Source organism: Acartia tonsa, chromosome 11 (assembly GCF_053477335.1).
Source record: "Acartia tonsa isolate MP-2025a chromosome 11, ASM5347733v1, whole genome shotgun sequence".
Classification (NCBI taxonomy): domain Eukaryota; kingdom Metazoa; phylum Arthropoda; class Copepoda; order Calanoida; family Acartiidae; genus Acartia; species Acartia tonsa.
In genome coordinates, this window is record NC_137270.1 from 48,384,364 (window position 1) to 48,407,557 (window position 23,194).

Consider the following 23,194-nt stretch of genomic DNA (forward strand, 5'->3'; position numbering starts at 1 on the left):
CTCCTTCCCCGTTCACCTACATTTTACATTTTACTATACAATTATTATATAATTGAACACTGAGCAAGCTGTGAAGCGAGTGGATGGCTTAACCCCGGCCGGGGTTGTTGAACCGCAGTTCTTCGCGGCGCTTACCAAATCGTTTCAGAGCTTTAGAAAATAGTTGTAACATTTTGTTTTAGTTACAATATTGACATATATAAAACATATATAAGACTACTATACTACGGTATGCTGAATATACCATCTGACAATCATTCCACTAGAATCCATACGGGGTTTCCAAAAATAAGACCAATACAATTATGTTATCGGTGCCATGGAAGTTGGCCATGTTTTTATTCCCGTTATAAACTGCGACTCCCACCGCCCTAACGTTCCCGGATTAAATGATTATAAGAACTGAGTAATTTAAAATCTTGTGGGATTTTAATCCCACACTTCTTTGATACCTGTAATTTATTTCCGAACCCGTCACTATATTCCTACATCCCTGATGGCGTTTATTAAATAAGAATAAATTTACATATTTGAGTTTTTTGTTGAGTAAAAACTAGAGGGCTTGATGGATTTTAGCCACATTTAAACATTTAAACATTGCAATAACAAGGAATACATATGCGTGGTGGGCGCGCATATGTACCTAGTACGTTAAGTAGAAATTAAAATAAAAAATAAATAAATAAATATGAAATCTGAAAAACTTATAAGTATTTTTAGAGAAAAACTGATTTCATTTGGATTTTTGTCAGGCGTTTTAAGTGGCGATGTACTTAGGTATCCTAAGTTGAAAGTGTATTCAATATCGGCTATGCTAGTTGTAGAGTGGCTTTGTAGCTTTGAAGTTAAATTCTTGTTTAAGTTTGATATTAAGAAAGTGTTTTTGCTAGATTCAATTTAAGAAGGATAAAAATCATTTTTAGAAACACATCAGTTTACTAGCATTGTTCTTCAAGTGAAGGTTCTTTTGTAAAGGTTAATAAGACGTTAAGACGTTAAGACGTTAAGACTTAAGGAAAAAGGTTTTGACTGAAGTGAGGATTTGACAACAAGGACTGGACTAGAGATAAAGAAGAATTAAAGAGAGAGATGGCAGGTTTGGTGTCCGAGTGGCTGCGCACCAGAGTTCTGACCGCGGCGGCCGGTCCCTGGAGTAACTTATCTGAGCGTTTAACAAACGCTTCCTTGTTGGCAGAGTTTTACCTCTGGGAGGTTCCAATTGAACACGCTGTTTACCTCGAAATGATTGGGATTTATGACGAGATAAATGAGCTGCGCTCATTTATTTTTGTCAGGCAACCCCGTAGCTTGACAGGCCACCTGTCCGGGTTGCGCACTTTGCGGCGCACACAAGCCGCCGTCCCTATCGTCGAGGAACGGCTCCTGGCGTGCGCGGAAAGATGCGCTCAGACTCTTAGTGGGCGGCGTCGGTCACCTTACCTGCCAGAAGTTGTTGACGCTAATGAGGATTGAATGACTGAGTGATCTGATCTGAGGAGGAACTGACCGACGGTATGGCTGAGTGTGAAATAGAGATAAAGAGGAGTGTGAGAAGAGTGGGCTACAGACTAAAGATTAATAGACTGAGTGATGGATTTAGTTTAGGTTGAACCCTGTAATATTGACGCCTAATTTGTAGTGATGAATGTATACGTGAAAAAGTATGTATCAACCTATCGTTTATATATTTAGTTGAGTCTGCTAGAGCCACCCTGCTCCGGCGCTTTAATAACCTGTAACTGCAGCAACATATAAAATAAATAAATAAAAAGTGCTTGAAAAAAAAGTTAGTTTTGTTTGTAAGAATTGTTAAAATAAACAATTTCTTCAAATTAATGGATTAATTTTTCATGTCAACAACCCTGCTGTTGTTGCAGTTGTCAGTAACCTGTATCGCTGTGTCCCAACCTCTCGCCTAAGCTAATGCTCAACGACTTAATAACGTCAATGCTGCTCTATAATTGGATGTTTCCGTGCGTTCAAATATAAGACTTTCCGGCCACGACAAAAATTAATAAATTGTAGAATAGATGACAATGGAATTGGTGAAATTATGATTGATGGAAAAAGGATTATTTGGTGAATTTGATGATATTTGATGGATATAATGAGTATGAAAACATAATTAAATTTGAAGTTAGAATGTTAGAATGCAGAAATTTGGTGAAGTTTTGTAGGAAGCACTATAAATTTCTGGCTGTAAGCCATGTAGGTACCTATACATAAATTTACAAACGTTAAATTTAATTAATAAATTAATGGGCAATATCCCATTACTTTTAAAATATTCTGCGGTGTGTGCTCTGCTAGGTAAGTTTTCTATGATTCTTACTGCCGCCTTCTGTACCTTCAAAATGGGATCTAAAAGATAGGCTGGACAGGCTGTGAACAGAAGGCAGCAGTATTCCACATTTGATTTAATATAGCTGGTATATAAAATCTTTAAGTGTTTCTTATCGAGCAAGTGGCGCATGACGCGCATAGAGTAAATAATCTTTGAAATTTTTGCATGTACTTTTTTAAGGTGATAAGAAAACTTTAATTTTGTATCCAAGCTGATTCCTAAGTGCTTTACAAAACCCTCATTATTATCATCTACAAGGTTTAACTTTGTGATCTTTTCAGGGATGCTTTCACCTACGTTGTTCATGTCTATGAAGACATTAAATTCCGTTTTTAATTGAATTTCTTCAGGGGTAAGATTTTCTCTAGGGGAAGTAAAGACCATAACTTTGGTCTTGAGGGGATGGATTAAGAGTTCATTTGCGTTATACCAGGCGGTCAGTTTAGGGATGGTTACTTTTGCAAGTTCAATCAATTCTGCTAATGAATTTCTTTCCATGAAGGTTAGGGCATCATCAGCGAAAAGATTAATAAAAACATCTGGGCTGCAATTTGCAAGGTCATTTATGAAAATCAAAAACAATATTGGGCCAAGAACTGACCCCTGTAATACGCCTATGATAATCTCTTCCAACGTAGATGAAAACAGCCCCTTAAAGTACACCTTTTGACGCCTATTACTATAATAAGAACGGAACCATTGTAATGGTAATACCCTTATCCCTGCATTCTTTAACTTTTCAAACAACAAATTTCTAGGGATCATGTCGAAACACTTCCGTATGTCCAAAAATATGGACATACAGGAATTGCGCAAAGTTGTGAGTAAGATTTCAGTCAAATGCGCTTATTAGGTCAAACTGTTTTTAAACATGCTATCGCTCGATCATTTATTACCTTGGGATTTAAATATTCATTTATGCTAAATTTTGTTTGGTTAAATAACTCATTTAATTATACTATGCGTTTGGTCAACATTAATAACAGTTAGACTTAATAAGCGCATTTGACTATTGTTTTTTATAAAAAAAAAACCGCTTTACCTAGGTTTTACTATGACAAGGACGACATTTGACTGAGTTATAGAGTAGCTCCGCAACTAAAAATGAAAAATACTCCAAAAAGACAATGTACGATTAATAATGTAATATGTACTTCCTAATGATGATACACATAAAACTATCCTTTGGTCGATTTTTGTAACACTTAAATTGAAGAACCAACCAGTCAATATTCAACAAAAGTCCCCAAAGTTAAAAGTTACGAATAATAAAACTTTATTATACAACTTTGGGGGCTACTAGAGAATCTATTAGAAAAGCAAAAGCATAAAGAGGGGGCAATAAAACACATTTGCTTACACAATGTTCATTTAATTAGTTTATATAAGTGTTATACATCAGACAGAGAGGGGACAATGGGCTGTTTATTACACTAGTCCCCAAAGTTTTGTGATAACGTTTTCTTATTCGTTGGCTTTATAACTTCAGGAACTTGAATGGATTTTTAATTGGTTGTTTCATAAAGATAAGCGTTTAAAGGTTTCAACCACTTTTATTCTACAGAAGGTGTAATTTTGTGTATCATCATTGGGGATGTACATCAATTTATCGGCCATTGTCTTATCCCTTTAGATCCCTGGTTATACATAATATACTTGCTGGGGTGGAGAATATCCTTATAATAAAGTAAAACGATCTCTGTCTATATGTACACTCGCAAACGCTAAACCGATATGATTCTCCTTTACTACTTTTGGTTCTTTCTATTGCTAGAGGTGGTGAAAATGAATTTTATATATACAGCTTTTTTACATTCTAAGCTAGGGTAAAACAATAAAATGATAACTTAGAAAAAATGTTACTAATGTTTTTTATGACTTGGCACTTTAGGGAAACTTTTTGTTTTTTGTATATTCTTATTTAATGAATAATTATCATAATTCTACATTATAATTATAATATAATATTATTAATATTATAATTAATTTTGTACTGAGAGTAGAGATATAATTACCACGGAGGGAGGGGACAATGGGCCACTTAATTAATGCACTTGTCCCCAAAGTTTAATAATAACGTTTTTTTATTCGTTGGGTACTAGTATTGAATTTTGATTCGTTGATTCATTAAGTTGAGTGTCGAAACGTTTAAACTACTAATTGTAATCTACAGAAGGGATAATTTGTGTGTCATCATTGGGGCTGTACATAAATTTATTGGCCATTGTCTCATCCATTTAGATCCCTGACTGAGAGTGGAGATATACTTACCCATACACTAATCGCAGGGATCTAAAGGGATAAGACAATGGCTGATAAATTGGTTTACATCCCCAATGATAATGCCTAAAACCACCCTTCAGTAGATTATAATAAGTGGTTGAAAGGTTTGGACACTCAACTTAATGAAGTTCCCAAAGTTGTTAAGCTATCGAATAAGAAAATATTAATATAAACTTTGGGGACGAGTGTAATAAACAGCCCAATGTCCCCTCCCTCCCTGCAATAGTGGAGACTACATAATAAAGTTATTAGATTAAATTCTCAAATTCTAAACCCATTGAACGGCAAACTAGATAAATTATATACTGGATGCTAATTGATAAAGGGATTATTCACTAAAAATTAAGCCGTCTATCTGTCTATCGTCTAAAAAGATATATTTATTGATTTTTGAAAAGGTTTCGTGATTTTCTGCTTATACTCTCCTTTTTCTTTCCATCTGCATTATAACTCACTTCGTCTGTTTTGTGCTGTGCTACATAGAGAGAGAGAGAGAGAGAGAGAGAGAGGGGAGACATTAGGCTGTTTATTACACTAGTCCCCAAAGTTTTATAATAACGCGTTTTTATTCGTCTGGGACTATGATGAATTTTGCTTGATTAGTACCTTGTTTTAATTGTCCAAACGTTTCAACCACTTGTAGTAATCTGCAAAAGGGTTAAAATTGTGTATCATCATTGGGGATGTACATCAATTTATCGGCCATTGTCTTATCCCTTTAGATCACTGGCTTTGCTATGTTGTAATTCTTTTATCTTGTAAGTGTATAATATACAAATTACATAGTTATCATATAATGAATAATTACTTCTTAATTAGAGAACACATTTCTCACATAATTTGAAAACATTAAAAAAAATAACGTCTACAAAATATATTAACTTTTCAAATTTAAATGTTTAAAATTTTGTATGTGAATTTTGTTTTAACTTATAAAAAAGGATACTTTAATTTATAGACTTTAGGATTTGTATTTTCTTAGCCTATAACTTCGTCAAACTAAAGACACAAGAATTACCTAATATCAATACATGTTTTGATAGCCTGGACCTTTGGCCCCTTAGGGCTAACAAAACTGAAATTAATTTTTTAAATATTTTAATATTTCGTGTTCACGGAAAGCTGCCTCAGATTTCACCCATTTTGTAAAAGGAAAGTCATTTCAAGTATCAAGTAAACTGGATATAATACGCTGCTATACATAATTTTTCAGTATGGCTAAGAGCCGGTTCTAATCCACCGGATATTAATCGGTTTCTAAGTAATACTGAAAAGATTATTATACAGTGTGTTTTTTTTTTATGAGAACTTTTTTGAAAGCAATTTTACCCCACTTATAGTTATCAGAATTTAATGATTAATGGCTTATTTTCTTCGTTTTTTAGGGGAAATTATGAAACAACAAAAAAAATTACAGTTTTTGTTGAAAAAGTACAGTAAAGTTGAAAATTAAAAACTTAGGTGTCAACATCTAAAAATGGTTTTAGCGCATTTTTCTTATGCTCAAATAATCAACCTTTTGCAAGAATGGCTGCTAAACACTTCAAAGTTGAGATATAGAGCTAAAAATGTATACAGATACTATTAGGGACATGTACTAGAACATATCAAAGTTTCAAGGTCATATCTCAACCAGGGAGGGAGTACTGGCCCCCCAAAGTCGACTACAGAAAATCCATTTTTTTAAGAAAAATGCGCTGAAACCATTTTTATATGTTGACACCTAAGTTTTTAATTTTCAACTTTACAGTACTTTTTCAACAAAAACTGTAATTTTTTGGGTTGTTTCATAATTTCCCTTAAAAAACGAAGAAAATAAGCCATTAATCATTAAATTCTGATAACTATAAGTGGGGTAAAATTGCTTTCAAAAAAGTTCTCATAAAAAAAAACACACTGTATAATAGATTTTTTATTATAACAAAGATGACAACATCCGTAAAAGCGAAGCTCTGAAACGGTAGGACAAACAAACATCAACTATTGTAGAGTGTCAGAACTGAATATTCAGAATACTTTTTACATTACACAAAAAAAAGTAAAAATTGAACATGCTTAAAATGGACGTACGACATTCTGGTAACGATTATAGAGTTGCTACGCTTTCTAACTCCTACCTTACTACTACAAAAATTATCATGCAAAGTATGAGATCGATAAAACAATTAAAACATGCCTAAATTTACGGAAAAAGCTATCCGTTCCGGACGGACGTACGGACTGACCTACCCTAATTATAGAAAAGCTTTTTACGAATATATTTAAAATCTTAATTAGATTGGTTTGATACTTTTATAGACTTAAACTAGAGACAAAACAAGGATGACACCATCCATAAGTAGCGAAGCTAAAAAGTTATAGATAGACATCCGCAAAACCCGTCATAAAAAATAAGGGATTATCCATCTCTTTTTTAATATGGCTCAGAAAGAACCATTTCTATTTAAGCGGCGAATAAACAATAAATGAATGGAAATCCAACAAAACAGATAATAATTATTTCTGTGTAAATAGTTTATTAGTTTGGAAACCATCTAGATTTGATTAAAATATTTAAAGCTTTCAAGCCAAGTGACGTAATTATAAAACGTTTGGTACCAGTTTAATTTAAATGGAATGTCCCCATCCTCCTAATTCCATAATAGTTATTTCTCGCATCGTATTATAAACAGCTTTCCGCGGATATAGAATGTACAGTTAAAAGATTAAAACTAGTTTTTTTAGCCCCGAGGTCCCGAAGGCACGGGTTAAAAAAACTGGTTTCAATCTCATGATTGTACATTTTTATATTCGTTGAAAGCTGGATATAATTTGATGCTAGACATAGTTTTTTCGTATGGATGAGAACCGGTTTCTATCCACCGGATTCGAATGAATACGAGAATAGTTATTTCTCGCATCGTATTATAAACGGCTTTCCGCGGATATAGAAAGTACAATTATTAGATTAAAACTAGTTTTTTTAGCCCCGAGGTCCCGAAGGCACCGGCTAAAAAAACTGGTTTTAATTTTATGATTGTACATTTTTATATTCGAAGAAAGCTGGATATAATACGATGCTAGACATAGTTTTTTCGTATGGATGAGAACCGGTTTCTATCCACCGGATTCAAATGAATACGAGAAAAAAATTTACACTCTAATATCTATTTTTTAGCTGCTGGTAGTGCCGTGTATAAAGTGATGTTCAAGCGGGTCATGGGCGAAGTCAATTTTGGACAGGTAGAACTTTTTAAATCTAACAGCTTAGCTGCTATAAGTCACCAAACTAATAATACTATTTTACTAGCGGCTACGCCCCGCCTCCTAGAAGACTTTAGGGGCACTTACTAGGGTAGGGGGAAAAGTCGACCTAGTCCCATTTTCAATTTGAATTTTCAAAAAAATGGGGGTCATTTTTATTGAAAGGATGAATATACCCTCCCCAAATATAATTAACAACCTTCTCTGGACTTTTAGAAGCTTCTCTGTATATGAGAACTTTTTCAGTTCAGCGGTTAACAAGATCCTTAGCTACAGACAAAAAAAGCTTCATATAATAAGATAAGCTTTTTAGTGACATAATTGTACTTTAAATGATTTATTTATATTTTTTGTTCTAAATTAGATGATTGATTTTAGGTTGCTATGTTCTTCTCCTTAATTGGTTTGTTGAACGGGCTACTGTTGTGGCCTCTAGCGGTGCTACTTTACACTACAGAACTTGAGGTTGTACGGATAGACTATATCCCATGGGTACAGCTTTGCAGTGCTGCCCTTCTCTCTTTAGGTAGGATAGATATTTAGATAGATAGATAGATAGATGAATAGTTTGATTGATGGATAGACTATATCCCATGGGTACAGCTTTGCAGTGCTGCCCTTCTCTCTTTAGGTAGGATAGATATTTAGATAGATAGATAGATAGATGAATAGTTTGATTAATGGATAGACTATATCCCATGGGTACAGCTTTGCCCTTCTCTCTTTAGGTATGAAGATAGATAGATAGTTCACAGAGAGATAAAGATAGGTGGACAAAAAGACAGACCGATAAGCGGACAGATTGATGAAAAGATAGATGAACAGATAGATGAACAGATAGATGAACAGATAGATGAACAGATAGATGGACAGATAGAGAAATAGACATGAACATAGTGGTGGCCCTTTCACACAAAGTACCTGTATGATCACTGATAAGTCCTCACCCTTTTTTCACAGTGGGATCTTTTGAAAAAAATCGGGACATCCAAAAAATCTAAAATCGACTTTTATTTATCCTAGGACCTAATAATGGCTGTAAGTAGACAGCTAGAAAAGAAATTTTTAAAAAATATTCATTTTTGGCGGATTTATGCCATTTTTAAAAAAGGTAGTGAAAATTTTCTTTTCAGTTTTGATGATTTTCCAGATTTTTTTACACAATTTTTTCAAAGCAACAGAAAATACATTTATGTTCATCTTATGAAAAAAAAAATTTATTGGGGTACTTTTCAGATACCTGTACTAATGTCTAATTAAAGAAAAAAGGACCACCCTCAACGTCACAAAAAATTGTTTTGGATATTATAGCTCCCATAGGGCCTATATGAAATATTGAAGACCACTTTCTCCAACAATTTGGGGTCAGAGATTCCGAATCTGGCGTCCATTTTGATCTAGCTGACCTCCTTCATGGTGAAAAATGGCGCCAAAGTTGACTACCCTTCAAAAAATGCGCGAACGACAATTTTAGCAAAAAATAAATCCACCAAATTATTTTTATCATAAGATAGATAGATAGTAAGATTAAAATCTATAATTAATTTAATTTCTTTCTTAAACGTCGAGAGAAAGAGAGGGAGAAAAAGATATAGAAAGAAAGAGAAGGATAATTATAAAGTAAGAGATAGAAAAATACCTTTTTGCATATAATGTTGTAGGAACTTACGAATAATATAGTATATAAAGATAGATAGAAAGAAAGAGAGAGAGAGAAAGAAAAGAAGAAATAAAGAGATAGAGAGAGAGAGAAGTAGGAAGAGAGAGAGATATAGAGAGAGAAAATGAGAAAGAAAGAGAGAAAAAAGGAGAAAGAAATTGAGAGAGAGAAGGAAAAAGAAAAAGGGAGATATATATATATACTAGCGGCTTCGCCCCTAGCCTCTAGGGGCTTTGCCCCAAGAGGTTTGATCAACCTAATTTTTCGTATTTTAGATTTAAAAAGAAAAAGTAAAAAAAAAAATTTTTTTTTTGGGGGGGGGGTATTTTTCATTTTTTTGGGGGGTTGGGGGTGTCCCACCCCCCAAGAAAATAGCTTAAAACCATCACAGGACCAGTAGGTATATTCCCTGAAGAGTAGAGCCCAATCGGTTCAGTGGTTACTGAGATCTTAAGCTTCAGACGGACAGACAGACGGACAGACGGACAGACAGACGGACAGACATCGTTCTACTTTGTATTATAGATATATAGAAAATGAGAAATAGAAAGAAAGAAAGAGAGAGGGAGTGAGAAAGAAAGAGAGAGAGAGAGAAAGAGAGAGAGAAGGAGGGAGAGAGACAGACAAATAGAGAAGGAGAGAGAGAGAGAGAGAGACCTTACGTATGATTATGAGAGAGAAAAGAAGAAAGAAAGAGAGAGAGAAAAAAGGAAAATGGAAGAGAGAGAGAAAGTATGGAAGAAAGAGAGAGTGAGAGAGAGAAGGAGTGAGAGCAAGAGAAAGAGAAAAGGAGAAATAGAAAGAAAGAGAGAGAGAGAGAGAGAAGGAGGGAGAGAGAATGACAAAGAGAGAAGGAGAGAGAGAGAAATGTAAGACCCTATGTATGATATCCTTATAATAAACCGCTAAACCGTTAGGGTTCTCCTTTACAGGGTTGCTTCTCATAAGTTCAGGGAAGGAAAATATATTAAGAATTAACTCAGGTAAAATATTTATTAAACAAGGGTGATAACATCCATAAATGCGAAGCTCAACAAAATTAAGGGCATTGTATAGTGACAGTCAGGGAGGGAGCAACAATCGGCTGAAAATTATAATGGTGCCAAAAGTTCTTTAACCAAGTTATCTTATCTTCACTAAAGCTTTAGGTACTGTTGTAAATTATAATTGGTTGGTTCCAAACTGTTACTGTCCAAACTTTAAATCAATTATTTTAATATACTGACAGGGAAATTTTATTTATATTAATTGGGGATGTATATTTATTTAGGACATATTGTCTTATCTACAGGGAAAAAGTCTTATCCCTTAAGATCCCCAAAGTTTGAAAGTCACTCATTCGCAGGTTTAAAACTATTGTGACTTTCTTCAAACATAATTACGTTGTACATCAATTTACTCCATTGTCTTATCCCTTAGAAACCTTGCTTTATCATTATTCAAAAAGTGTCTATAAGCAAGTTCTTTATTTTACATAAATAGGTAAAAACTAGCAGAAATCAGAGTTGCTATTATGCCTGTTACACGAATGGATATAGAATACGTGTATTTTGAGACAGAGGAATTTTCTCTAATTTAGGTTGATAATATAGTCCTCAGATAAAAGTCTAATACCTTCCTCCATTGTCATGGAAGGTGATGAGGTAAAGATATAGGAGGGGATTGGGGATATCGCTATATTAGCAACAGTGGTGTGCGGACCAAAGGGTGCATTTGGGGCAATTGCCCCCCCCCCCCCCCTGTATCCATAGCTACAAGAATCTTGTAAAAGTTTTAAATAAATAAGTTGATTAATATTTAAATATACGAACTAACCCTTAGTAAATCTATTCTTTTAACAATAATAAACTATAAATACCATTATTACACTATTACACTGTAAATATGTTTATACTTCTGTTATTTTTAATTGCAGCCTAGCTGTTAAGGGACTCATATAAAAATAGCGCAGATACTTTACAATTATGGTCTGTCTGTACATTCGTCCGTCTGTATATCCATAATTGCATCCAAATGATTAACAACTAAGAAATGTATTTGTTAGGGATCTAAAGTAATAAGTCAATGGCCGATAAATTGATGTACTTTCTTTCTGTAGATTACATTTAGTGGTTGAAACATTTGGACACTTAACTTAATAAACCAACCAATCAAAATACAAATACAATTCCTCAAAGTTGGTAAGACAATGAATAAGAAAAAGTTATTATAAAACTTTGGGGACTAACAGGGGTGGGGGGGGGGGGGGTGTTTGTCATGAATTGGGTTGTTTAATATAATTGTCGGCAAAATCTTATCTCTTTGCTAAAGCATTGTAATAAAGTGAAAGGATATCTCTCTGTGTATCTGCTTAACTGATATGCTTCTTTTTTTACTATGTAGCTTCTCATAGGTCCTGGGAAGGCTTATAACTATTTTTTGGGAGGTTACCTCCACCCTCTAAAGAGAAATCGCCTCTTAAAAAAAGACCCCCAACACAAGAAAAAATAGAATTAACTTAATGAAATAAATTCTTTTAGAAATCTAAAATAAAAAATATGGTTGTTGAATTCTTATTCAATGATCTCTCCCCCTCTCAACTGCCCCTAAAGGCCTCTAGGGGCGTAGCCACTAGTGCCAAATAATTATATTCTGAATTGTTTTTATACAGACTAATGGACGTACAGACAGACAATGATTGTAGAGTATCTGTGTTATGTATACTTATAATAAAGTAACATGATCTACATTCTATATGTGTCTGTGAGTAGGGATCTCACTAACCACTGAACCGATATGGTTCTCTTTTACATGGTAGCTTCTCATAGGACCTGGTAAGGTTTATAACTATTTATTTTATCTTTTTGTTGCGTTTTCTATTTCTTAAAAGGGATCTTTTTTCTCTCTCGCTCTCTCCCTTTCTCTCTCTCTCTCTCTTAGTTTTTCTCTCTCTTTTTCCTCTTTCTCTCTCTCTTTTTTTATCTTTCTCTCGATTTCTTTCTCCTTTTTTCTCTCTTTCTTTCTCATTTTCTCTCTATATATATATCTCTCTCTCTCCCTCTTTCTTTTTCCTTCTCTCTCTCAATTTCTTTCTCCTTTTTTCTCTCTTTCTTCATCATTTTCTCTCTATATATATCTCTCTCTCTCTTCCTATTTTTCTCTCTCTATCTCTTTATTTCTTCTTTTCTTTCTCTCTCTCTCTCTTTCTCTCTCTTTTTCTGTCTCTCTTACTCTCACTCTCTCTCTCTCCTTATTTCTTTCTCCTTCTCTCCCTCTTTCTTTTTCCATCTCTCTCTCACTCTCTCTCCTTCTCTCTCTCTGTCTCTCTCTCTTTTTCTTTCTCTCTCTCTTTCTGCCTCTTTCTCTTTTTCTATCTCTCTTACTCTCACTCTCTCTCTCCTTATTTCTTTCTCCTTCTCTCTTTCACTTTCTCATTTTCATTCTCTCTCTCTCTTTTTCTCCCTTACTTTCCCGCTCTCTTTCTTTCTATCTTCTTTTCTCCCCTCTCTCTCTCTTTCTCCCTCTCTCTTTCTTTCTCATTCTCTCCTTCTCTCTATATCTTTCTCCTTCTCTCTCTCTTTTTTCTTCTTTTCTTTATCTCCCTCTCTCTTTCTTTCTCTCTCTCTTTTTTTTCTCCCTTACTTTCTCTCTCTCTCTTTATTTCTTCTTTTCTTTCTCTCTCTCACTCTTTCTCTCACTTTATAATTATCCTTCTCTTTCTTTCTATCTCTTTTTCTCCCTCCCTTTCTCTCTCTCTCTCTCTCTCTTTCTTTCTCTCTTTCTATCTATCTTTATATACTATATTATTCGTAAGTTCCTACAACATTATATGCAAAAAGGTATTTTTCTTTCTCTCACTTTATAATTATCCTTCTTTTTCTTTCTATATCTTTTTCTTCCTCTCTCTCTCTCTCTCTTTCTCTCGACGTTTAAGAAAGAAATTAAATTAATTATAGATTTTAATCTTACTATCTATCTATCTTATGATAAAAATAATTTGGTGGATTTATTTTTTGCTAAAATTGTCGTTCGCGCATTTTTTGAAGGGTAGTCAACTTTGGCGCCATTTTTCACCATGAAGGAGGTCAGCTAGATCAAAATGGACGCCAGATTCGGAATCTCCGACCCCAAATTGTTGGAGAAAGTGGTCTTCAATATTTCATATAGGCCCTATGGGAGCTATAATATCCAAAACAATTTTTTGTGACGTTGAGGGTGGTCCTTTAAAAAAATATTTTTTTGATGGTGTAAATTGACATTTTGTGAGAGAATTTCACCAACAATATTAAGATTTTTAACCCCAAAAAATCAGTTTTCTCCATTTTGCCCAAAAACGGACAGGAGGCCCCGGGTTTTGCAATAATAATATCAATATACAACATGTATTGTGTATAAAACAGTTTTCACAACCTGGGGCCTCTTGTCCGTTTTTGAGTAATTGAGCATTTTACATTGCATGGTTTGAACAATTTCGTTCTTGTTAATTTCAAATTTTCCCCCGTTAGAGGGGGAAGGAGTCATTTTAGAGCCCAAAGTCATCTCTGCAATGTTTTCAAACTTTTTGAGGCGGAACTTTCTTTACTTATGCATTATTTGCCCCCGGCCAACCGTTTCGCCGTTATTTGCCGCCGTAGGCGTTATTTTTAACGATTTTTGCCCATCTCGCGGTTTTAATGGACATTTAAAGGAACAAGGAGTCCTTAAAAAAAGATGACTTATAAATACTTTTATTTTAGCAATTAAATTTGCTAAATTTCATGTGTTCTAAAAAAATTTGTATTTCTAACTGGTTTTGGTCCAGCAGAAATTCAAATTTGCGAATTAATTATAATATTGCAAAAACATAATATACGCATCAGAGAGAGAGACAGAAATATACGTTTGAGAGAGAATATAATATTAGTAATTATGTTTATATTCTTATACAAACTCTAAATGAAGATAGCTAGACTTAGAATAAAGGTATTAACACAAAATCAAAAGTGTTTTGAAAATTATGTTATTGTTGTTTACATCTGTAAAAAAAACATTAGAAAACATGCCTTATTAGTGTCCTATTTTACTTATACTGGACCTACCTAAAAATGCCGGGTCTCGAACTGGGTGCACCTGACGCTATATTCATGTTCACAAACATTGTTTGCATTGAAGAAATATTTACATAGACGTTGATTTTGTTAAAATATTCCTATCCTAACTAAAGTTATGAAGGTTTATAGATTTTTTAAAAATAGGGTAGCTTCGCTCCTCCAAAACAGCAAGACGTACATACCAAATGCACAATAGAAGTTAACAGGAGCAAAATTTATGTTATTTTTGAGTTAAAGCAAAAGAAATCACATCATTTCGTCAAATACAAGCTTTTTTATTGATGTTTACTTTTGTCTACCCTTAATGTCCCGTTTTTTGGCAAAAGATCCCACTGTGTTTTTTAAGGGTTATTTTTGTTTGTTTATCATTATAGGTCAGGTTAGGTTAGAATTATTTCAGTTCTATGTAGACCCTAATTTAGAAATTAGGAGAAGGGTCTTATAAGCATACAAACACAAATAGATGGACATATATATCAATACAGACAATTTTATCTGGACATAGACAGACATAGGAACACATAGAAAACAGACAGACAAACAAAATTAATTAGACAGAAAAAAATAACTGTTGAAAAATAAACCAACATCTAGATTTAAAGATTGAACCATTTTTATACTTTTTAGGTGCCAATTTGCTCGCCAATCTTAGTATTGGCATTACCTATGAGAACTTTATAACTCTCGGGTTGGTAGCAGCTGTTCCAACTTCTGCAGGTAGTGTCTTTAAACCATAAACATATGTATAATAATTTAATAATTATTTGTAATCATTTATTTACTAGCCACGGTTGGTTTTTTATTAAATGAATAAGTTAGGGTACAGTGTTTGGCACTTTCGATATAAGTAAATGATAATAAAAAACCCATAGAATGCGATAATAACTTCAGAAAAATCGAAGAAAATAGTTTTCATACTTACTTAACGTTTTTAAGTTTTTCTTCAAAAAGTTTAGATAAGATGCCTTTAAAAGTCGTCTATGATTTTGTCAGGGATAAAAATGTAACTTTAAAATAAGAATTACAACATATTTTTTCAATTAGTACAAAGTAAAATTTTGAACATTTTATTGATCAGTATATTTTTTAAAATGTGAAGTAGAAACCTGAATATTTTATCATGAAAATTGTGTTATGATTTGATTGTCTGCTAGATTACAAGAAAAAAGATACTGACAGTACTTGTTGGTTCTTTAAAAAAATTATGTAGATTACTTTCAGAACCCCTCTTTTTGCAACGTTATTTCAATAGAACAGAGCCGTAGTCTTAGTGTACTCAATATCTAGACAGCCAACCATTGTTTTAGAATTGTACAATTTTTTTAACTTTTGATAAAAACAGAATTAATGGTATTTTTGTAAATATTATACCTCCAAGAAATGGCTATACTTCCCAATCATATGTTGTGTGATATTTTATAGGAATTATTTTGATATAATGTCATTAAAATATTCGTTGAAAAAAGTGCTATTCTAGCTTATACTTTACATTTTAATGTGTATGATAATTCAAATAAAAGATAATGAAGATTTATATTATATTTAATTGTTATAATTATAAAGAAAAACCTAGAAACAGTAAAAAACTGACTTTATTTTATTGACGTAGGGAAAATTTTGTCAAATATTTGAATAAAAAACAATATAAAACAAAATAAATTATTTTTAATATAGTCACAAAAAGGCTTAATGAGTTTAGGAAATATTTCATTCACTAATCATGTCATTTAAACTCTATTACACAGAATACAGTGTAAAAAGATGTTCTCGTTTTAATTTTAAGTAATTTCAAATGCATTTTAATACCTTTTAATGAATTATTTTTTGAAACATCTTTTTATAAAATGTTATTGATTTTTGAAGTTATATGTTAAAATGTTTTTAAATTTTGTTAACATTTTGTTTTAAATGTAGAAAATTGGTAATTCTAAACATTCAAAAAATGATTTTATTAAATTTTCATCACTTAAATTGCATGTTTGATGAAATTTTCAACTGATAATTCAAGAAAAATCGTTTAAGTTTTACTATATTTTACTTTGAAATGTTAAAAAAATATAATTATTGTCAAAAATGTGGAAGTTATACTTTACTCAAAAAAAGACCTAAAACATGCAAATTAACACGTGTAATGAGATTTTTTTTCTTTCAGGTTTAATTTTAAGTAATCATTGATATTTTTTGTAAAAAGGATTTTATATAAAAAGTTTTAAAACTCGAGTTATGTAGTGGTTCTAAAAAAGGTTGCGAATTTATGCAATTTTCTTGCAAAAAAAATTTTCTAGGATTTTAAAAATTATAAAGGGTGTTATTAGACGTACTTACAGATACAATTGCTAAGTCATTTTGGCCAAACACTAAAATAAAGTTTTTACATCTGAGGGTCCAACCGTGTAGCTTTTTTGCTAAGGACAGAAAAGCCATATTTTGTGAGATTTTGCTAAGTGAAGGACAGAAAAGCTATATTGTGCAAGATTTTGCTTATGAAGGACAGTAAGCTATATTTTGCAAGATTTTACTATGTGAAGGACAAAAAAGCTATATTTTGTGAGATTTTGCTATGTGAAGGACAGAAAAGCCATATTTTGTGAGATTTTGCTATGTGAAGGACAGAAAAGCTATATTGTGCAAGATTTTGCTATGAAGGACAGAAAAGCTATATTTTACAAGATTTTACTAAGTGAAGGACAGAAAAGTATTAGTATTGACTTTACCTATGAGAACTTTATAACTCTCAGGTTGGTGGCAGCTGTTCCTAGTTTTTCTATTAGTTTGCTTAAAAACGTTGAAGACTTTTATTGAATTTAATTGGTTGATTTAATGAGAGTGTCTAAACATTTCAACCATTATTTGTAATCTACAGAATGGGTAATTTTGTTTATCATTATTAGGGATGAACATTAATTTATCGGCCATTGCTGAATTAGAACAGGTTCAAAGCCATACTGAAAAATCATGTATCATATCGTATTATATTCAGTTTTTACGAATATAAAAATGTACAATCAAAATACTAAAACCAGTTTTAATCCTAAAATTGTAAATCTTTATATCCGAAGAAACTTTTTATAAGACGATGCGATTAATAACTATGTTTTAAATGGACGTACTGACGTTCTGGTAATGATTGTAGAGTTGCTTTGCCTTAAGGAGCATTCAGAAATCATAAAAAGTTTAAAATAGATAGGAAGATCCGGACAGATGGACGTACTGACCGAAACAAAAGAAAAGATTCCCTATAAAAAATTGCAGCAATATCTTAATGTAAAAAAAATGTAGAAAACCTGTAGAGTAACATTAAAATTTTTACACATAGTTGGTTTTATCAGGGCTCGGCAGACGTGCGTCAGCCACTTGTAAGCTTCAGGGAAATCAACCTTTCATAAGTTTTAAAAAAGGCCTACATCTGACAATCCCCCTTTTAAAAAATGTCAAAGCATCCAAATTGGACTAGATTTGGGATTTTATGGAAAAACTTAATCTATCTAACCATGGTAAAGCATCCATTATAGAATGTTGATTTAAAAAGAATAATAATTAATAAGTTAATGGAATATTATAAAGCTTTACAAAGTGTCTTAAAAAATCATCCATGTGACGTCATAAAAATGAGAGATTATCCATCTCTTTTTTAGGGGTTTTCTTTCCCACTTCTCTTGTCATGCCACATTTTTATGACGTCATATGGCTGATTTTTGTAAAGCTTCGAATAGTATGATGCTAAAATTATAAATAGAAAATTTCCAGTATGGAAAAATTTTACAATGTAAATATTTTAAGAACTTGATGTAAATTTATGGTCTCTGAAGTAATATATATTATTATTACTTCACAAATTTTATAGAAAACAAGGATGACAACATCCATAAAAGCGGAGCTCTGAAATGGAAGGACAAAAGGGCATTAACACTCAGAACTGAATAACCAGAATATAAATGTATAAGAGTCGAAGCAAAATTGTAAGTAAATTTGTTAAAAAAAATTACTTAAATATAGGTTTATATTTAAGAATATACTAACATTGGAAGGACTTGATTATAGAGATGCTCCGCTTATAACATTTTAACAATCGAATAATTATATCACAAAACAATTTACTGGTAAAAAAGTAAAGAATCAATATTTTTAAAGATCATATAGTTGCTACGCTTTTTAAATTTTACTTTAAAAGGACAATTCTAACATAAATTTTAATCCACAGTAGTGGTTTGTGTGTCGTCATTGGGGATGTCCATCAATTTATCGGCCATTGTCTTATCCCTTTAGATCCCTGTAGACAAACCCACTCATGTCACTTGTCTATTTCAGTGTACGACATCATGTACAATGGAGTGGAGTTCTATGACATGAAGTTGGCTGGTGTCCTGGTCATCTGTGTCGGCTTCTCATTGGTCCTGTTCCCTCCTAACTGGGCGGACATGCTGGAGCCAGCTATAAGGTATGGATATAAAAACTACATACGTGACAGGGGAAAATTTAACGTCAATTTAGCTTGCTAATATGGACCTTATTAATGGTAAGTTTGTTCATCCAGTAGGTGGGGAGGGGATTGGGCAATGGAGGTGGTTTCACTTTACTAGAGTTCATGATAATCTGGTGCAACATCCAAGTAATAATATATCTTGTTAGAACTTTTTAAATTGCGAAGTTACTCTGTAATTAACTTTGTCTGTCCGTCTGTCAGTCCGTGATTTCTCGGTTGCTATTGAATTTAGGTGGGGAAAACGGCAAAATAATCCCAAGAGCGACAATGCTTAAATGGCACCCCCCCCCCCCCCAACCAATCATTTAACTGTATTCAGGTGGGGGAAATGGCGAAACAAGCCCAAGAGCGACTTAAACTTGCAACCGCCCCCCCCCCCTTCCTCTTAATCATGCAACCCTCCTCCACCCCCCTCCCCCCTAATCAGTCATTTAACTGTATATATGTTGGGAAAATTTCATCATTTAACTGTATTCAGGTGGGGGAAATGGCGAAACAAGCCCAAGAGCGACCATGCTTAAACTTGCAACCCCCCCCCCCCCTAATCATGCAACCCACCTCCACCCCCCTTCCCTCTTAATCAATAATTTAACTGTATGTATGTGGGGAAAATTTCACATTTAACTGTATTTAGGTGGGGAAAACGGCGAAATAATCCCAACAGCGAAAATGTTAAACTTGCAACCGCCCCCCCCCCCCCTAATCATGCAACCCTCTTCCTACCCCCCTCCCCTAATCAATCTTTTAACTGTATGCATGTGGGGAAAATTTCATCATTTAACTGTATTTAGGTGGGGAAAACGGCGCAACAATCCCAACAGCGAGAACGCTAAACTGGCGCCCCCCGACCTCAGGTATAAAAGGTACAAAAGGTGTTAGATGTTGTCCACCTGGTCTTGTCATTCTGTGTAAATTTATGTTGTCCTGTTTATTTTTCTATAATTAGGGTCCATCTGTCTACGTCCGTAATGGCTTTAGCTTTTTTGTTATTTTAGACATCTTAGAATTGTTTTGTCGATTTTAAACTTTGCATGATGATTCTTATAACAATTAGGTACTGTTTAGGTAGGTTAGCAATTCTATAATCGTTACCAGAAAGTACGTACATCCCATTTAAAACATGCTGATTTTACCTTTTTTGACAACAAATTTTATATGATACAATTATCCTATTCATCTCATATTTGTAATAATAATTCCTTGGACAACAAGGTACAATATTTTAAGTGAATCCTTAAGGGTATGCAACAATTTTTTGCAAAATTTGTTCAGACTTAAAAGTTAAAGTTCTGACACTATTATTCGTTTGACCTTCCTTTTGATTTTAGAGTTGCGCTTTTATGGATGTTGTCACCCTTGTTTTCTTTTATAATTTTTTTTATATTTTTATTTATTCTTAGAAGCATAATCATAATTTCCTCATTACGGTATCGACATACCAACAAAAGGACAAACATGTTTAGCTTATTTATTAAGGTTAGGTTATATTGGGAATAAATGTATAAGTAGAGATAACTTTTGTCTGCAAGCAAGTTGCTTTTTGCTGTTTTTTTTATATTTCCGAATCAGCTGATTTAAATAGCCAATACAAAATCGGGACAGGGTCCCTGCCCTGGGGGAAGGTTTACAAATAGTTCAGCCCTCCTACCCATATTCTTTTGTTTTAGAATATTGGTTCTGGGGTTAGGCTTAAAGTGTTAGGTCCTCAACCCGTAAGAGTTAGTCATAGGGGAAAAACTACCTCCCCCCCCCCCCCCCAACCAATTTAATTAAAAATACGGGGAGGGGGATATAAGGGCAATACCTGCCCCTTGTAGGCTACTACCGAAAAAAACTTACTAGCATGTTTTATGCACAATAGAATGCTTTTAGGGTGACCGATTTTTTTCGTATCGGAGCACTTTCATCCTTCGGATGGGAGCTAGATGAGAGATAGAACTTACTTCTTTTAGAGTTTTCTCTATAGGTTTCTAGACATCCAAGAATGGTCTATAAATGTAGCTCCCTTGGTGACTCGGTAAAGTCAAAACTTGGATTTAGCGTTCGGTCATCTTGAAAGCATCCCACTGTTTTTTTTTCAGGACTGGTCATATTGGTTCACGTCTGAGGTCACCATCGGGTAGAGTGCGATGATTCCTGGATCGCTACCTGGATATCTATCTGTCTAAACCTGGATATCTATACCTGGATACTTGGACTGGTCATATTGGTTCACGTCTGAGGTCACCATCGGGTAGAGTGCGATGATTCCTGGATCTGTACCTGGATATCTATCTGTCTAAACCTGGATATCTATACCTGGATACCTGGACTGGTCATATTGGTTCACGTCTGAGGTCACCATCCGGTAGAGTGCGATGATTTCATCTATTCCTGGATACCTAGAAATCTATACCTGGATACCTTGATATCTATACCTGGATACCTGGATGTCTAGATATCTATACCTGTATGTCTATGCCTGGAATCCTGGATATCTTTACCTGGATATCTAGATATCTATAACTGGATGTCTAAATATCTTGCTATCAACCAACAACTCTTTGGCAAGATATCATATTTAGATATCTAGAAATTGATAAATTTTAAAGATATTTATTTTAAGACTACAAAAAAACCAAAGCACAAATGTTTAGATATAAAATAGTTAGTTTTTAATAATATATAATAACAGTGATACAGTAAATAAAAGTGACTTAATTAAAAAGATACATTTATTTTAGTGCTCCTAGATAAAAGTTAAATGTAGCCCAATCACGAAAACTATTTTCTTAATATAATTATTACTTTGTTTTATTAGTCAGAATTTTTTTTACATTTGTGTTTTTACTTTTTTCAAAAAATTTTAATTATGTATTTAATTAAATGATATGACCCAAAAGTACATAAAATAATACTATAATGTAGTTTTGGTAAAATTTTCTGTTTTGTTTGGGGCTAACTTAAACTTTTTTCATCAAGAAGTACATAGTGAATTATAGTGATACTTAAAAATAGTCAATTTACTTTGAAAAAAATCATTTACCTAGGGCTCGGCAGCCGCTCTTAAGCCTAAAATTTACGTTTTTTTGGATGCTTTCAATTTTATTTCCATAATTACATTAGGGTTGATTTTTAAATTGTAAAGGTTGATTTTCTCGAGGCTTACATGCGCGGCTGACGCGCGGCGGCTGAGCCCAATGCTATATATACCTATAGAAAGCAAATAGTATTAATAAAGTACATGTTTTTTTAGTGAAATCTAATCTGAAGATAATTATTACCTAAATAAAAAAAAACTTTTTCGGCAATGATTTTTGTTGACTGTTTTTGTAAGAAACAAAAATGGAAATCAACAACTATTTCTTTGTAACAAAACATGAATAAAAATGAATATTCTTTTGGCCAATTTCTATACAAGTTATTTAAAGTCAAGGTAAATAGATAAGTAAATAGATTTATTTAACCCTTTTTTCGGGGGAGGGGGGGGCACTTTTTAAAATCTTTTTACAAAAGTTAGCTTGGGAAAATGAAGGGGGAAGGGTTGTGATTATGTCCACCCTCCATTTTATTTTAAAGTGAGATATTTTTTCCCCTGGGCTATTTCTCATTTGTGTGTGGAGGTATCCTCCCTCAAAATAGTTAAATACCTTCTCGGGACTTGTATATAAAAAACTTCTTTGTAAAGGAAAACCATATCGGTCCTGTGAGATAATAAGCTACAATAACATAATAACAAAATAAACATTCTACTTTTATGAGAGAGGCTACGCCCCTAGAGGCCTCTTGGGGCATTTGAAGAGGGGAGTGGAGTTGACATTCCGCATATTTAATTTTAGTTGTAAAAAGTAAAAGCAATAAAAAATAAAAGGAGAACCATATCGGTTCAGTGGTTAGCGAGATCCTTAGGTATAGACAGATAGACATCATGCTTCTCAAGTATCAAATAAATATCCGTTATTTCCTGGATAACAATGTTTTTTTTAGCAGAGAGAGAGGGGACAATGGACTGTTTATTACACTAGTCCCCAAAGTTTTATAATAAAATTGTCTTATTCGTTGGCCTAACAACCTCATCAAATTTTGATTGGTTGGTTTATTAAGTTGAATGTTCAAACATTTCAACCACTAAT

General features: G+C 33.3%; 1 protein-coding gene across 1 annotated transcript in view; it reads left to right on the forward strand.

The window, feature by feature from the left end:
- The window catches only part of LOC145332812 (solute carrier family 35 member F3-like), a 133,629-nt gene extending 111,642 nt beyond the window's left edge, over positions 1-21,987 (forward strand). The window contains exons 17-22 of the mRNA XM_080177879.1: positions 7,785-7,849; positions 8,249-8,396; positions 15,227-15,316; positions 18,908-19,037; positions 19,874-19,936; positions 21,164-21,987. Coding sequence (XP_080034005.1) covers positions 7,785-7,849; positions 8,249-8,396; positions 15,227-15,316; positions 18,908-19,037; positions 19,874-19,936; positions 21,164-21,215 — 548 coding nt within the window. The 3' untranslated portion in view covers positions 21,216-21,987. The remainder of the gene's footprint in view (positions 1-7,784; positions 7,850-8,248; positions 8,397-15,226; positions 15,317-18,907; positions 19,038-19,873; positions 19,937-21,163) is intronic.
- The last annotated feature ends 1,207 nt before the right edge of the window (positions 21,988-23,194 follow it).